The sequence below is a fragment of the Dasypus novemcinctus genome, chromosome 14, assembly GCF_030445035.2.
Source record: "Dasypus novemcinctus isolate mDasNov1 chromosome 14, mDasNov1.1.hap2, whole genome shotgun sequence".
Classification (NCBI taxonomy): domain Eukaryota; kingdom Metazoa; phylum Chordata; class Mammalia; order Cingulata; family Dasypodidae; genus Dasypus; species Dasypus novemcinctus.
In genome coordinates this window covers 5,002,205-5,020,578 of record NC_080686.1, presented here as the reverse complement: position 1 = coordinate 5,020,578, position 18,374 = coordinate 5,002,205, and the positions used below count along the sequence as shown (strand labels likewise).

The 18,374-nt window shown below is 40.7% G+C and overlaps 1 protein-coding gene across 1 annotated transcript in view; it reads left to right on the top strand.

Moving 5' to 3' along the window:
- LOC101445438 (zinc finger protein 709-like) overlaps nucleotides 1-16,160 on the top strand; it is a 116,465-nt gene extending 100,305 nt beyond the window's left edge. The window contains exon 8 of the mRNA XM_058275476.2: nucleotides 13,462-16,160. Coding sequence (XP_058131459.1) covers nucleotides 13,462-13,524 — 63 coding nt within the window. The 3' untranslated portion in view covers nucleotides 13,525-16,160. The remainder of the gene's footprint in view (nucleotides 1-13,461) is intronic.
- Nucleotides 16,161-18,374: the final 2,214 nt, after the last annotated feature.

Genomic DNA, 18,374 nt, shown 5'->3' with positions numbered 1-18,374 from the left:
CATTTAAAGACAAAACTGAAAATATATAAACTTCATCTGCCATTTTTCTCTTTTACCTTTGTAAGTCTTATGCTGTTTTTGTCTGTCACTGTAGCATATATAGCTTTGTATTTTCCCACAACCCTCTCAGTTCTTTCCCCTTATAGTTACAGAAGCATTTAATTTTTAAATAGTTGCACAGCAAGCCTTGAGAAATAACTGAGCTCATGACTGATAAGTAAAATGTATGCTTAGACTTCTCTCCTGGAAACTCTTAAGAATAATGGTGAACTGCTTGACCACCTTTGTATCAATAGGTCCCTTAGTGATTACTGTGAAGATATAACTTCAGCCCTACTGGCAAACAGTGTTAATGCTCATTTTACATAGTTACTGTGAAAATGTAACTTCTGCCCTGCTGTAAAACATTGTGAGTATCTGGGCCTTGCTTATCTGTCTTTTTAGCTATGCTGCCCCTCACAGGCCCTGTCCATCTGCATATAGAAATGTGGTATAAAAGACCCTTTTTGCTTTGTGGCAAGTGCAGCTTGAGCTTCAGAAGTGTCATTCTCTCTACTTACTGCCACAGATGAGGATTTAGGCCATGACCAGTTTCAGACTTTCCAAGAGAAAGGATCTCCCCTCTAGACCATTGAAAATGAGGCTCCACACGAGCTCGCTATTAACATTTTGTTCACCAAGACTAACTTGTCTGAGTTATATCTCTCTCAGCTCAGTGGGAAACTGTCATTTTACATTGTTTTCTGCTTGAAACACTCCTATTTATTATTAATTTGCTTTCTTGTGTTGTACTATATTGAGAGCCTTCCAAATTCTATCTGGATATATTTTTCATTTGTTTTTAACCCATGAGGTTAAAAATCAACACACTAAATATATAACAATTATCTTCAGTTTGATACCCACTTGACTTCAATAGCATGCGTATATACTGTAAACCTCTGAAACCCCACCATTTTTGTACTTGTTACCATTTATATATTTGTATATTTTATGTACAAAAGACTTGGTTTATCATTATCTTTTATGCAATTGAATATTAGCACTTTTAGAAAGCAAGAATCGGGGTTACTTACCAAACAATACAATATAATAATGCTGGCATTTACAGTTACCCAAATGGTTACTTTTATTGCAGATCATTATTTCTTTGGGCTGCTTTGAAGCACTTTCTCATATGCTTTCATTTCAGTCTGAAAAACTCCCATTAGCATTGCTTATGGGGCAGGTCTAGTGTGATAAATTCCTTCAGCTTTTGTTTAACTGAGAATATCTTAATTTCTCCCTCATTTTTGAAAGAGCAGCTCACTGTATATAAATTTTTATTTAGCAGTTGTTTTCCTTCTGTACTTTCAGTATTTCAACCCACTGCCCTCTTGCCTCCATTGAATTCTGATGAGAAATAAATCGGTACTCAATGCAATTGGGACTCCCTTGCATATAAAATGTTGCTTTTCTCTTGCAGCCCTCAGAACTCTCTCATTGTCCTTTGCATTTGGTAATGTAATCAGTATACGGTGAGGTAATTTTTTATGGTTATCCTGTTTGGTGATCTCTGAGCTTCTTGGATTTGAATATTAACACCTTCTTCTAAGTTTGTGAAATTCTTGTTATTTCTTTGAATATCCCTTCTGGCCCTTCTTATCCTTTCCTTCAGGTAGATCCATATCATGTATATTGGTATGCAGTAGATGTTTTAGGCTATTTTTACTTTTACTATTTCTTCTCCTCAGCCTGTCTCATTTCAAGTATCTTTATTCAAGTTCACTGCCAGCTCCAATCTGCTCTTGAAACACTCCTGGTCATTTTTCATATCAGTTATTGTGGTTAACTCCAGTAGTATTGTTTTGTTACTTTTAAAAATTTCCCTCTACTTAGACTCTCATATTGTTCATTTATTGTTTTTCTGATATCCTTTAGTTTGTTACCTGTACTTTCATTCACCCTTTTGATAATTTTACAGATTTTTTAAAAGACTTTGTTCAGTATTTCCACATTCTCATCTTCTTCATTTGTATTTTCTGTATTTTTACAAATGATGATGGACCATCATTTCCTGTTTCTCTGTATTGTGTTCTTTTGTTGCACACTCTGTGCTAATATTTAAAAGGTTTACTTTTGGATTTATGCCTTGGGGTGTATTATTTTTTTATTTTCTAATCAGCTGTTTCATGAGAAGGTTTGAAGGAATTAAAAAGCACTATAGTCTATAGTTATTGATGAGTAGCAATGCTTCAGTATTTGTTCGTCAATTGTATGAAGTGAACCACACTAATCTAAGGTATCAATAATAGGGGTAACCATGTGAGGGTGCAGGGGGTGTTGTATGGGAGTTCCCTATATTTTTATTGTAATTTTTCTGTAAATATGAATCTAAACTTCTTTAAATATAAAGCTAAAAAATAACTGCATGCAAAAAATAGTAAATAAAAACACTTTTATGATCTTTAATAAAGTTCAAGTGATTACAGAAATCTCCTTTCATGTGAGGAGATGAAGTGAACTTCAGGTTTAGCTCTGAAGAATTTGAAGGAGACAGCCATGTAAAGTGCTAAGGAAAGAGATTACCCAGCAGCAGTCACAGAAAGGGCAAAGGCCTAAAATGGTGAAAGTAGTAGAAGAGTGGGGAAAATTGGCTGGGGATTCAATTAGAGAACTGAGAAGAAGGCAGGTCACATGAGACATTGGTAGGTTAACAAAAGTTTGGATTAATTTAAAGAATCTCTATATAGAGAGAAGGAGCAGGGCAGAAGCAGCAGGATGAGCAAGCCTTGTTTCTGGGGAAATTAACCCCTATTTGTTCTAACCTATCATAAGGATGATTCAAATAGGTAAGAAGACATTTCTACCTAACTTACTGAATGTATCCTAAATATTGTGTCTAAGGGGAATATATCAATTGATGGACAATATACTCAATATACTAGAAGAGGAAAATATTACTGGGCCTGTTTCATTTGGCCTTGACTATGTTGCTTCTCATCTTGCCCCAAAAACCTTTCTGTATCCCCTCAGATGTCTCCTCTTCTCTCTGGCTTATACTTGGCACATAAGCATGCTCTCCCCTCATTTTAAGTCTCATCCAAAACAGATAACAGCTTTGCTGAAGGTACCACCACTGTAAGTACTGCTCCCTCATTCTCAGAGCTAAGGTTCTTAGAAGAGTCTTGGGCCATTACCTGACATCATTTACTCATTTCCAATTCAAGCAGTGTGATCTTCTCACACTTCAGTCAACTCCACTGAAACTGCTCTTCTAAGGTATTTACATTCAAGTTCTCAAATGCAGTCAGTGCACATTCCTTTCTTTATCTCTTTGAGCTTTTCTTCCTGATTTATCATAATTGTTTAAGGATTTGATTATATTCTACAATACCACCACATTGGCTTACCCATATCATCCTTTTTGAAGTCCTTCCTACCCTTCAGTTTCTTCATTCTCAGTGTAGTCTTCCTCCATTTTTTCCTTTCATGTTGATGTCTCCAAGATGCAATCTCCTACCCATAATCCCTTACACTACATACTCTCTCTGAGTGACCAAATACAAAATATGTATTAAATTGAAACAATATGCAAATGAACCCAACCCCTCACATCTAGCAAGAACTGTTTCCTCAGCCCCACATCTGAATTTCCAATTGAACTCTCATGGATACCTCAAACTAAAGCTCTTCCCCTGAAGTTATGCCCCCTTTTCTGTGCCATAGTGAATGTCACCATCAATGCCCTAAGTCAGAAGTTGAAGTTTCCTTAATGTGTCCTACTTTCTCATTCATTGATGCAATTAGTAATGATGTGGGCTAAGTCTATGGCATGAAGAATGAGGAGTAGGAGGGAAATTAAGAAAACATATTTAAGGATTAATTCCTTATATAAACATATTCCTTAAATATGTTTTCTTAATTTCCCTCCTACTCCTCATTCTTCATGCCATAGACTTAGCCCACATCTTCACTGTAGCCTGGCTCTCTATCACAGATTCCTACTAGTTGCTCTACCTCTTGACTAGCCTCTCTCCAATTCATCCTATGTATTGACATTATTAGAAAATATAACACCCTTATCAAAATCTTTCTATTATTTATGTATTCAAAACATAACAAAAATCTTAACAGTCTTTCCACAGTTCATCTCTCTAGGCTCACCCACTAGCAACTTATCAGAGTTATGCTACACTAGAAGTCAGCATATTCTAAACAGGGTTCTGAGGAAAAAGTCTCAAATTATTAATAAACTGCTAATCAAATAACTAAGTTTGTGAAAGTGGGGAAGTTGGTTTAATCACAGTAATAAGCATTAAAAAATATATCCAAAAAAAAGAGAACAGGGAATGTAAATGTTGAGTAGTCAACTCCTGTATTTTTCACTGAAAACCCATTAACATCTCTAGGAATTCAGTTTATAAAATGATACTGAGGGCATTTTGAACAACTTATAACAGTTCCTGGAATATGCTGTGCTCCCTTGCTTCTCCATCTCTGGGATACCATCCATTCATTCATTTACTCCTTTTTTCATTCAAAATCATTCATTTTTTATCAACTGCATATACTAAAACTAGACATTCAGAGGGAGAAATGATCTATGTGAGCCAAATTAGTAAGCATGTGATTAAAACAATCAGATTAAGTGTTGTGAATTTGGTAGTATAAAGCGGGAGGAACTGAGTTGGGGAAGATCATGGGAAGTAACCTTGTCCCCTCCTTTACAGGGCTATCTCTGAAATAGGTGTCAGAGTTTTACTTTTTGGTATTTTGAGGCTTAGATGTAAATAGTATGAATCTATTTATACATACTTTCTACATATATTGACTCTGTTATTATGAAATATCCACCATTGTCTCTAGTCATATTTCAAATTATAAAATCTATTTTGTCTAATACTAATATAACTATTCCAGTTGTCTGATGGTTTCTGTTTGAATGGTATATCTTTTGCCATCATTTTATTTTCATTCTATTTCTGTCTTTGAATCTCAGGTGTGTCTCTTGTACACAGTATGTAGTTAGATCTTGCAATTTCATCCAATCTGAAAATCTCTGACTTTGGTTGGGCTGTTTAGGAAATTCACAGTCAATGAATTTGTTGGGGGACATGGACTTGGCTCAATGGATAGGTCATCCATCTACCACATGGGAGGTCTGCAGTTCAAACCCCAGGCCTCCTTGACCAGTGTGGAGCTGGCTCACATGCAGTGCTGATGCACACAAGGAGTACCCTGCCATGCACGTAGGGGAGCCCCACACGCAAGGAGTGTGCCCTGTAAGGAGAGCTGCCCAGTGTGAAAGAAAGTGCAGCCTGCCCTAGAATGGCACCACACACATGGAGAGCTGACACAACAAGATGACGCAACAAAAAGAAACAGATTCCCGGTGCCGCTGATAAGGATAGATGCAATCACAGAAGAACACACAGCAAATGGGCACAGAGACCAGACAACTGTTTGGGGGGGGGGGGGGTGGAATAAATAAAAAATAAATCTTAAATGAATTTGTTGGAATTTCTGGATTTATATATCCCATATCAGTAGTTATTTTCTATGTCTCCTCTCATTCTTCTGTTCTTCTTGACTTTTCATTTGTGAGTTATTTTTTAGTGTACCATTTAAATTGATTTGTTTACTATTAACTTTCCCTTCAGTTATTCTTTAGGGATTTTAATAGAAATATTGGAATATATCTTACTTTATGACACTCTACTTCAGATCAATGCTAGTTTAATTCCAGAAATACAGAAATTTTACATTTATTTCTTCCCCCTTTAGTCTGCTGTGATATATATTTTATTATATGCTACAATGCTCCATGTAGTATTATAATTACTGATTTATACAATTTTATATCACTTAAGGAAATTAAGACAAGAAATGAGATAAGGTATACCTATAGAAGCCTTTATATAAACCCACATATTTCTCATTTTTTGTGCTCTTCATTGTGCCCCAAATGGAGTTCTTTTCCGTCTGAAATACTTCCTTTTTCTTGTAAGACTTGTATGGTAGATAGAATTATTTGTCCCAAGAACTACCAAGTTCTTACTCTTAATCTATATTACTTAGGGTATGAACCTATTTGTAAATAGGACCAGTTACTGGATCCATTATAGAGAGAGTTAATTTGGCAAACATCTACAGGAGGAAGTCACAGGCAGAGATCTAGGACATCACTATGTGATGAGGTGCTGCTATCACCAGAATGACCGACTCCAGGAGAAACCATAGCTTTGCCTACATCTTGATTTTGGACTCCTAGTTTCTGAAATTGTCAATAATTCTTAAGTAAGCCAACCACTTAAATATTTGGTAATTGTACACCTCGGATTGTCTTTATTTCACTTACATTTTGCTGGATATAGAATTCATGCTTGACAGTATTTTCCTTACAATGCTTTGGCCTTGTCTTTCCACTGATTTGAGGCCACCATCCATTGATTTGGTTGGTACTTCACTTTATGTAATGAGTCCTTTTTACCTTGTTGCTTTCAAGATTTTCTCCTTGCATTTGATTTTGTTTAATTTCGTTTTTCTGACTTAAACTTTGAATAAGGATATCACATAATAAAGGAAGGCAGAAGACAATAATTTCTACCTAAATAACCAATCTTTTTCTGATCTCTCTACTAAAATAACTACTATTTTACAGGAAATTTTAGGCATACTGGATAACTTAAAAGTATATATTGGAAGCGGATGTGGCTCAACAGAGTGCCTACCATATAGGAGGCCCAAGGGTTTGATATCCTGGGCCTCCTGGCTCCTGTTTTGAGCTGGCCCACATGCAGTGCTGCTATGAACAAGGAATGCCAGCCCCCATAGGGATGCTCCCACGTAAGGGTGCCCCCCACACAAGGAGTGGCCCCTACACACAGCTGCCCCATGTGAAACCACAGCCCACCCAGGAGTGATGCCACACACACAGAGCTGATGCAGCAAGATGACACAACAAAAAGTGCCACCTGATGACAATACAAGTGGACACAGAAGAACACACAGCAAATAGAGAGCAGACAATCGGGGGGGAGAAATAAATAAATCTTTAAAAAATATATATATATATATATATCTTAAGTGGGGACAGAATTGGCGGAAGCTTCTGATGTTTCAGAATCAGTTTTGAGATTAATTTTCTGGTAGGTCCTCACATGTCAGTGGTATATGGATGACTGGCAGTAGCTTCTATGGCAAAGGAAACATGGCTTCTCTTCATAGAGGATCCTTTCATGAGCTTTCAAGTTGTTTTTTGGCTGAAGGACTTTTCACCTATGCTGCACTTGAAGGTCTTCACTATGAATCTTCTGGTACATATGGAGATCAGGTATCTGGAAGAAACCTTTTTGACACTTGGTACATACAAATGATCTCACATTCCTGTGTCTTCTCTGGTGGATATCTAGCTGAGAGGAGTAATTAAAGATCCTGGGACCATTCTCACACCTGTATGATTTTGGGGGATTGTGGACTCTTGGTTTTCCCACATCTGGATGTTCCATCACTGCTTTGGTTAGAAGGAACAGGTTTTGGGCTGGCTTTATCTGTCCTGGGGAGAAACTGTGGTTCCACCTCCATAGGGATGTCTTGAGAAGAGGATCCTCATAGGGATCCTACCTGGGATATGGATATGGAGGAGTCAAACTGCTCTCCTGGAGTTATGCAGTTTCTCCCAAGAACCACTTCCCTCTTCAGGCTTAGGACTATCATCCTCCTGAAAAATAAACAGGGAATGTGCTTGATTGCCTTGACTAGCAATACTGTCATTTACTTGACTGGAAAATCACAGAAATGTTTATATTCATTCCCTTGTCTTATTTGAAGGAGTATATCTTGGGGCTTTGGAAGGGGTCCCTTGCTCTCTCCTCTTGGGGTTACAGCAGACATTATTTCCATGGGATGAATGCCTTATTTTAAGGGAATTTTCTCAATGGAGCAGACTTCCTGTCCTTGCATATGGTCATGGGCAAAATCAGGTGACTTAATATAATCATTGGTCAGATCTTCCACGAGTTTCTCCAGGTTTCTTCCACTTGAATCCAGTTCTTTCACAAAGTGGACCTGTTTCTGCAGAATCCATTCATCATAAAATGTTCCATGGCCAATTGAGAAATGAGTTCTTCCTTGGAGAAAAGGGAAGAAACACACATTTCCCCATGTGTATGAATCACTTCTGGTTGCAGCCACAAATGAAAGGTCTTACAGAGTCTTCAGTTCCTGCTTTTCACATGAGCCATTGTTGATTTGGTATAAGCGAGCTTAGGGCTTTGGAACTTAGAGTTCCCCTATTTCTTCTGGACATCAGGTCCTTGGATGGGATCTTGTATTTGGTTTTCATAGTTTGTGATGTGTAGATCTTTTTATATACATCGTAGCAGGGTTTTTTGAGGTTCCATTGAACATGGGTAATTTGGGGTCTTTATTTCTTCAAATATTTTTCTTCTCCTTTCCCCTCCTTCTGTAAGTCCTATTACATGGAAGTTGATATATTTAATGTCTCACAGGTGACTGCATTTCTATTATTTATTCCTCTATAACTTTTAGTTGGGTTCTGAAGTGTGAATTATATTTATAAGTTAAAAAATCATTCTTTTGCCATCCTGAATTATTTGTTGCATTCTTCCATAGAACTTTTCATAAATCATTGTTTCACCAACATTAAAATTTCAATTTTAAGATAATTTTTACCTCCTTCTTGGGAATTTCCTTTTGTTGATTCATGTAGTCATACTTTCTTTTCATTCATTAAATATGATCTACTTTAGTTCTTAAAACAAGTTTATATTTGCTGTTTGATGTCTTTGTTTATCAGACTTCTGAAGATACTTATGGACCACTCATATTCACTGCAGTTTCCTCTGTGTATGAATGACTTTCCTTTTCTTAATATCGATCATGTTTTAACATGTCTGGATCCTAATCTTTACTTGTGATGGTGGCTACCATTGCTCCTGCTTTTGTTTTTTCCCTATTCATATTTTTATTTTGGTTTTTTTTTTTTGGGTGAAATCTACAAATTCTCTCTATACAATATATGTCTTTGCTTGATATATGTATGTGCATATATATGCATAAATACACAAATATGTAACATTTTATCTAGCATACATTATATAATTCTTGCTGTCTTCCTATGGGTTGCACCCATTTCTGTGTAGCTTGTCAGCTAATAAATGGACACAGGTTGTGTTCAACCACATAGGTCTATGTGGGTACAGAATTATTGAAAGTTCCATGACATTTTCATGTCATTTCCTTTCTGCTTGGCCCTTTCAGTGTTCTTCTGTACATGTGTACAGCCTCAGGATGATGTAGAAGCTTTTGGATGATGGAAGCCCTATCTAACTTCTATGGTTCCTGCATGGAGCCACATTTGGGCTTGTGCTTCCCCTACAACACATCCCTAGGCCCTTCCCAATTTCCTGTCTCTGAGCTTGTCACTTCAACTTATGCTGGAAATGGATGTGCCCATTGCTCCATATTTAAAGCCTCTTTTTTTAGGAGGTACCAGGAATTGAATCTGGGACCTTGTACATGGGAGGGAGACACTCAACCACTGAGCTCCATCTGCACTCAATGACCCCTTTTTGACTGTGAGAGGTGCTCCTGGACTCATGGTTTATCCTGTCTTGGCAGAACCTCTACAATGACCAAGCTGGGAAAAGGAAGGGAGCTGTAGCAGTTTGGTTTGGTTTATGAATTTAAAAAATAGATATTGGTCTGTACCTGGGCATGATCAAATTATGAATAGGGCTTTGATTGGGCCACATCAGTAGGATGTTGAGTCCCTGCATTTTTAGTGGGCAGGAACTCACAGATAAAATTACATACCAGAGCAGAGGAGTTAGTTGGAGTTTTGATGTTGGAATTTAGATTTTGGAGTTTTGAGGGTAAAGCTCAGGAAGGAAGCATACAGAGAAGTAGAGCAGCTGAGTCCAGAGAGAACAAACCTTGGGGGGGGGTGGGGGGGGGGAGGAGACAGAGCTGGTCACCTGATAGTCTACAGCTGACCTTTTGGAGAGAGGCAAGAGCCTCATCATCTACAGCTGACAGTGTGGACAGAGGTGAGCCTGGAAAGAAATGAACCCTGGGAAGCCTGAACCCAGGCAGACATTGGCAGCCATTTTACTCTAACACGTGTCAAAAGACCTTGGTGAGGGAAGTAACTTAGGCTTTATGGCCTAAGTGTAAGCTTCTAAATAGGTACCCTTTATAAAAACCAACTGATTTCTGGTATTTTGCATCAGCACCCCTTTAGCTGACCAGAACAGGAGCACACTCAGATCAGATCCCAAATACTCCCAATTTCCTTAGAAACATAAATGGTACTAAGATTATTGCATGCCTTAATCTCTTCTAAGTGAACTCAAATGGTTGCTTTGGTTAAATTTTACAACTCAGGATCATATTTTGGAGAGAGAATGCTTGGATTTCTTTATATGACTATAGCATGAAGTCTTGAAAGTGAGTTTATTAGTTAAAATTTAGTAGGTCTTTGGGGGAGGGTAGATGAGTTACCTCAATAAATAAGGAGTGAAAGTCTAAATAGTAGCAGAAGGTGAGAAATTGAGTGGTTGGAGAGAAGTTAACTCAGCCCTTCCTGAATTGTCATCACTTTTGACTACTTTTCCCATGGAGTTTAAAGAAGATTCCCAAATCAGCAAAAGGCATCATTTGGATAAGAATGAATATCATTGGAGTCCTTCCTAAAGTGAAAAAAAAAAAAAAAACAGAAATGACAGGAAGAGAAAGCTGAGGGTAAGATACTGTATTAGTCAGCCAAAGGAGTGCTGATGCAAAATACCAGAAATTGGTTGGTTTTTATAAAGGGTATTTATTTGGGGAAGGAGCTTACAGATACCAGGCCTTAAAGCACAAGTTATGTCCCTCACAAAAGTCTATTTGGAGCAAGATGGCTGCTGACATCTGCAAGGGTTCAACCTTCCTGGGTTCCTATGTTCCTGGGGCTTGCTTTTCTCTGGTTTCAAAGTTCCTTTCTTCCTGGGGCTGGCTTCTGTTTCCTCTGTGAGCTTTCTTCCCTGGGTTTCAGCTTAATTCTTCAGCATCAAACTCCAACGTCAAAAACCCTTGCATCAAAAGCTCCAAACTCTGTCCTTTGCCATGCCTTTTATCTGTGAGTCCCCACCCACCAAGGGGTGGGGAGTCAATGCCCTAATCATAACTCAATCATGCCCAGGTACAGATCAGATTACAAGCATAATCCAATATTTCTTTTTGGAATTCATCAATAATATTACACTGCTGCAGATATTATCTAGGACCTTTCATTTAAATGTCCAGGATTCATATAGAAAAGCAGAGAGTGTCTTTATCCTAAGGATAAGTTGCGACCAAATAGACTAGACTGAGTGGAGGAAAATGAATTTTGTATTCTATTTTTAAAACTCCTGTATCTCAGGGCAGTGCTGGCATCTCTTTGAGGGCACAGCTTGTGGAATTTATGGTATATAAACTTGTGTGACAGTCACCATGCTTTGGTGCATAAGCCTAGTAATTAAACCAATCAATACCCACACATTTTCTTATGAAAGATGGAGATTACTGTGATTACTGATAGTTCGTGATATGGGTGGTCTGTTTTTTAATTTAGACTCAAGTTCATAACAGGGTGGGTGGAAAGAAACAAATATTAGTGTATTAGGGTTCTCTAGGGAAACAGAATCAGCAAGAGATATCTGTCAATAGTAGGAGATTTTATCAGTCTCTCATGTGACCATGGGGATGCACAAGTCCAGGTTCCACAGGCAGGCTGCAACCAGAGGCTCCCATGAAAGTCCAGTGAAGGTTCTTGATGAGTTCTGGGAGACATTGGCTTTCCAAAGATGAGCTGGGAAATTCTCACTCAATGCTGGAATCACTACCCGTTTCAAGGCATTCAACTGAATGGATAGTGTCACTCATTGCTGATGGCAATCTCCCTGATTGATGTAATTGTAATCAGCTATCTATGATTTACCAATGCAGTAAAGTCAATGTTGACTAAAGTCCATAAATGCCCTTGTATTACAATTAGCCCAGTGTTTGCTTGACCATACAACTGGGCACAATTACCTGACTGGGTTGACATATTAGCCTAACCATCACAGTCCACTCCTTGTCAACTCAGCAGCCATACACATTACCTTAAATGATACTTAGTCTCTAAGTAAATAATAAAAGACATGTATATATGTGTGTGTGTATATATAAATATTTCTGGCTAACAATGTTCCACTCTCCTGCATGCAACTGGAAAGGCATTGATTCTATACAGAATAGGGTGCAAGTTCTTGGGTAATATTCACTCTCAAATGACATCATCAAATATGACAAACTGATACTGTAGTAGAGAAATCGGGTGTGTGCGGTATCGAAGGCCAGGACACGAGAATACCGAGAAGGAAGTTGGTTTATTTCGACCGGCCGGGCTCGGCGGACTCTTGTCCTAATAAAAACCGAGCCCCAAACAGCCTTTTCCAGACCCTTTTATACAGAGGATATAGGATTAGGAAGACTAACAGTGATGGTAAACAGACCTTTGGTTAGGTTCTTCAGTGTTTGATCTTAGTATCAGATAGGTTATTTCCTCCAGGTGAGTTACATATTCTCCACATCCAAGCCAGTTTGGATTAGCATACCTTCCACATCATCTGGAGGCAGCCCTGAATACACACTCAGTCTCACATCCCTTCTGAACATTCAAAGACTGTGGGGCCTATATTACTTATTTGGCCATCTTGGAGACTAGGTACTCTTGGAAATAATTTTGATTTAATGCACAGGCTATATCAATACAACGTGTTTTATGATAAGGGAAAAGTTTGGGGAAAAAGACAAATTTGTTTTGTGTACATATACAGTCATCCTTCTAATGAAACAAGGAAGAAAGATTCACGACCATTACAGTCTTCCTGGCTGTAACTGATCATGTGGTTGAAGTTCATATTCATCACTACTGTCTCCCACTACCCATTCCATGTTTCCATTACCCTCAGCAAGCATTTCAGCTGGCCATGGTTCTTTGCCTGGTGGGGAGACCCAAACTTTAATTCCTGAAGATTCTGGGCCATTATTAGTTCTGCTTCGATTGGGTTGTTGCAATTTTCCATTGAATTTAATCATAAGACATGGCAGTACTAGGAGATGCCCTAGAGGTTCTCCAGGCAAACTCTTCTTTACCCCTATTATGTAGATGCAGTTCTATTTCCCCTTGATAGTCAGGATCAGTCACCCCAGTCAGCGGAGTAATTCCCTTCTTTGACTGTTGATTCAGATGTAAGACAAGTCTAAAGTGGCCAGATGGCAGCTTTAATTTCCAGTTCAATGGAATCATTGTTGTGTTCCCTGGTGACAGCACTCCTCCTCTGGGGACTAAAACCAGCAGTTTGAGGTTGCAGGGACAGGAAGCAAAAATTTTCCTAGTGTGTCACTAGTGGTAATAGTGAGTGGTTCCACTCCCATTTCCACCCCTAGATTCCTGGACCCATGGATCTTGGTTTTAGAAGAAACAGCACCATAGAGTGGACACTGATTTAGAGCATACACAGCCACCTGGAGAACATTGCCCCAGCCCTGCATGGTATTGGCACCTCGTTCGTGCCGTAATTGAGTCTTCAAAAGGCCATTCTACTGTTCTATCAATCCAGCTGCTTCACAGTGATGGGGAACATGGTAAGACCAGTGAATTCCATGGGTATGTGCCCATTCCTGCACATCATTTGCTTTGAAATGGGTTCGTTGATTAGAAGCAATGCTGTGTGAAATGCCATGGTGATAGACAAGACATTTGGTAAGTCCACAGATGTAGTTTTGGAAGAAGCATTGCATGCAGAAAATGCAAACCATTATCCAGAGTATGTGTCTATTCCAGTTAAAACAAATCACTGTCCCTTCCATGGTGGAAGTGGTCCAATGTAATCAACCTGTCACCAGGTAGTAGGCTGGTTACCTCAAGGAATGGTGCCATATAAGGGGCTGAGTGTGGGTCTCTGCTGCTGGCAGATTGGGCACTCAGCAGTGGCTGTAGCCAGATTAGCCTTGGTAAGGGGAAGTCCATGTTACTGAACCCATGCATAATATCCATCCCTTACCTCCATGGCCACTTTTTTCATGAGCCCAGTGGGCAATGACAGGAGTGACAGGGGAAAGAGGCTGAGCATAGTCACAGAGCAGGTCATCTTATCCACTTGATTGTTAAAATCTTCCTCTGCTGAAGTTACCCTCTGGTGAGCATTCACGTGGGACACATAAATTTTCATGTTTTTTGTTCAAAAGGGTCAGCCCACATACCTCTTGTCCAGACCTCCTTGTCACCAATTTTCCAATCATGTTCCTTCCAATTCCCTGACCATCCAGCCAAACCATGGGCAACAGCCCATAAATCAGTGTACAGATGCATCACTAGCCATTTCTTCTTCCAAGAAAAATGAACAACCAGGTGCACTGCTTGAAGTTCTGCCCACCGGAAGGATTTGCCCTCACCACTGTTTTTCCAGGGATGTCCCCGAATGGGGCTACTGTGCTGCAGCTGTCCACTTTCAGGTGGTACCTGCATATTGTACAAAACCATCTGTAAATCAGGCCTGAGTTTTCTATTCTGCAGTCAACTGGTTGTAAGGGACTCCCCAAGAGGCCAAAGCTGTGGGCTGGGAAAGAGACGGTAACATGGTGGGGGGGAGGGGGTGACCATGGGCATTTGGGCTACTTCCTCATGTAACTTACTTGTGCCCTTCAGAACCTGCTTGAGCCTGGGTATCTTATATAAACCACTTCCACTTTATTATGGAGTGTTGCTGTGCCTGCCCAACTTTCTGGTTTGGTGGATCAGAAAATACCTGGTTATGATAGGCAACTCAGTTTTCTTGGTAACTTGATGGCCCATGATTAAGCATTCAGTCTCCACTAAGGCCTAGTAGCAGGCAAAAAGCTGTTACTCAAAAGGGGAGTAGTTATCTGCAGAGGATGGCAGGGCTTTGGTCCAAAATCCTAAGGGTCTGTGTTGTGATTCTCCTTTAGGGACATGCCACAGGCTCCAGATAGCATCTCTATTTGCCACTGAAACTTCCAGCACCATTGGATCTGCTGGAGTATATGGTTCAAGTGGTAGTGCAGCTTGCACAGCAGCCTGGACTTGATGCAGAGCCTCTTCTTGTTCCACTCCCCAATCAAAACTAGCAGCTTTTCTGGTCACCCAGTAAATGGGCTGGAGTAACACAACCAAATGAAGAATGTGTTTTCTCCAAAATCCAAAGAGCCTAAGCATTGTGCCTCTTTTTTGGTCATAGGAGGGGCCAGATGCAACAGCTTATCCTTCACTTTAAAAGGGACATTGCAACATACCCCACTCCTGGTACTAATCTGTATTAGTCAGGGTTCTCTAGGGAAACAGAATCAACAGGAGATATCTGTCAATAGTAGGAGATTTTATCAGAGTCTCTCATGTGACCATGGGGATGCACAAGTCCAGGTTCCACAGGCAGGCTGCAACCAGAGGCTCCCATGAAAGTCCGATGAAGGTTCTTGATGAGTTCTGGGAGACGTTTGCTGTCCAAAGATGAGCTAGGGAATTCTTACTCAATGCTGGAATCACTTCCCCTTTTAAGGAATTCAACTGAATGGATAAAGTGTCACTCATTGCTGATGGCACTCTCCCTGATTGATGTAATTATAAGCAGCTATCTATGATTTACCAATACAGTAAAGTCAATGTTGACTAAAGTCCATAAATGCCCTTATATTACAATTAACCCAGAGCTTGCTTGACCAAACAACTGGGCACAATTACCTGGCTGGGTTGACAAATTAGCCTAACCATCACACTTAGTTCTTCACCTCTAATATTTGATGCATACCCACTCTTTTGAGAAAATGCAAGACTATTGCTCTGACAGGTGACAAATATCTTTAGAGTTGTAGGCTGGCACCAAACTACTTACCTAATGAGTACCAGTTACCAGTGAACACAGAAGGTGGGATAAACTACCTGTGTCTTATTCTGACATTTCTTTTTTATAATAAATGCAGTAAAGATTTAAGGTACTTGGAGTTACTGAATAATTAAATTTGTGGAAAAACTGGATAAATATTACAAACAAGAGACCTGTTCTTTTTATGTATGATTTCTAGGAAAACCTATAAACTTGTTCAAATAAAGTATACAGTGAAATACAAAATTAACTAAGAATGAACATATTTACAAAATTATAATGTTACATTCTACAAGATTTTAGAAAGCAATCATAGAAACTAAAGGAAAAATGTAAACAATCACAAACTCTTGGTTGGATAAAGAAGAAAGTTGCGATATCCTGTCCTACCAAACGGGGGAAAATGATAATTTCTCCTTTACCATATTCATCCATTTTCTAAACCCAGTCATGGACTCAGCAGCCATCTTGAGCCTCCATGAATCCTATAAGCACTCAGTCATGGACCCTGACCTTCACTCACACCTCCTGCACATTAGACGTCTCCAGGCTGGCTTTCATGAAAAGCTTTGGGACACAGAGCTATGGCCTGGGGTTTGTGGTAGTATTAGACCTGATGCTGACAAACTATCTCACACCCAGCAATCTTGCATCCCCACCTCCACTTGGCACCATGCCAGATACATCTCAGTGCCACAGTAGATTCTGACCTAGGTGGATGCAGAGATCCTTAAGGTCCACCCAAGGGATATAGGAACACATTCCATGCCATCTCCAAGACTTCAGTAAAGCATAGGCTAAGGCACTTCCAGGAATTCAGGTGACCTTTCTCCCAGCTAACTATCACTTGGATGGAGGAACACTTCTTTATTCTCCCCTGCAAGGCACCTCAACCTCCATAAACCTCCCCTACCCTACAGCAACAATATGCTGTGTTTCCCATTGGTCTTCACCCACTCATCTCTAAGTTCCATGGGAGCAAGCCACTCAGACAGCACTTCTCTCATCCCTGAGAATGGATCCTGCCACAGAGTATATCTGCAGCCAGCCTGGGCCTCCAGCTGAGAAGGAAGGAAGCTCAGGAATGCAGCCAGATTGGGTGGCAACCACAGACATTGGGCATAGCCCATCTGACCCAGTAGGTGACTGGTGGACAAAGAAGAAAGCTTGGGATGGAGAAGTACTGGTGAGCCAGTAGTTCATGCTTGGACTAGACCCAAGAGAGGAAGGCACTGGTCTAGGGATGAGAATCAGTAAGGGTGGTTACCGAGGATGGGCCACTGCTGCCTCAGGTGGTTGCTCATGGAATCTCCCCTTCTGAATCCTGTCAGCCTGTGCAGGAGGGCTGATAGGCTATGGTATGGGTCTGTCTGTGTGCTTGCCTGTTTCCCAGAGTATTGTTTCTCCTTCTTCTACATAGGGGACCCCTGGAGTTGCTGAAAATGCCACACAGTGTTGCTAGAGATCAGTGACCATGAACATGCCCAAGGGATCCTGAGGTATGGGTAGCAGATCTTTTCTCCTAGGGACTGAAGTACATTGAGAGTGTGTAGGATGGGGTCCAGTTGCAAAGGGAAGGAATATTCCCTTATCTCATCCCTGCTGTGCAGGGAAGTCAGCAAAGGACAAGGGTAGCAACTGTTGGGCACCATTTGCATGCAGATGTCAAGGGGAGTTAGGGCCCCAGTGACCAAGAAGAGGTCTAGCAGGTGAGGATTCTTTGCTTCTGCAGCCAGGGTTTTTACCACCCTGCCAGGCCTGAGCTTGTACTGATTGGAGAGATCCAATAAGTGGTTGGGATGGAGCTGCCTACTTGTGCCCAATGGCCATCAGGCACAGTGGAGGCAATGGTGCCAGTGCAGGGCTGTTGCAGAGAGAGAGGAGGCATTGACTGGAAGGTGCCATGCCCTGGTCAGGGGCTGCCAAAAGAAGAGGGTGAAACAGAGAGGAAAAAAGAGTGCATGTGTGCATGAGCAAGAAATGCTGCTGGCAAAAGTCTACAAGACCTAATATTCCCAAACAATCTTGCATCCAAGTACTAACCAGATGCCACCTGGCTTAGATTTAGAGATCAGACATCAGGTTATATTGGATGTGCAGTCATCCCTTGGGCTGAAGTGTGGTTTGCTGGCCTGGTGAGGGGAGCGGCCGCGGTAGGCCTAATTCCGCTGCCCCCGTAATAGGGTGGTTTGTCGGGCCCACCGCCACCCCTGAAGGAAGCTCGGCATGGGTGCAGAGTGCCCTCGGGTCTCCCCTTCTCGGCAGCCATGCTTCCGTGGCCGCCCCTCCTCCCGGATGGCGCCACACGATGCCTGTGGGGCGGCACCCTTCTTCTTCTTTCTCCCTGTGCAGGCGCAGGGTGGAAAAATCCAGTCTGCCCTTTTCCCTCCCCCCGACAGCAGCAACAGCCAGGCGTGGGCGGGAAATTCAAGTCTGCCCTCCACGCCAGCAACAGCAGCC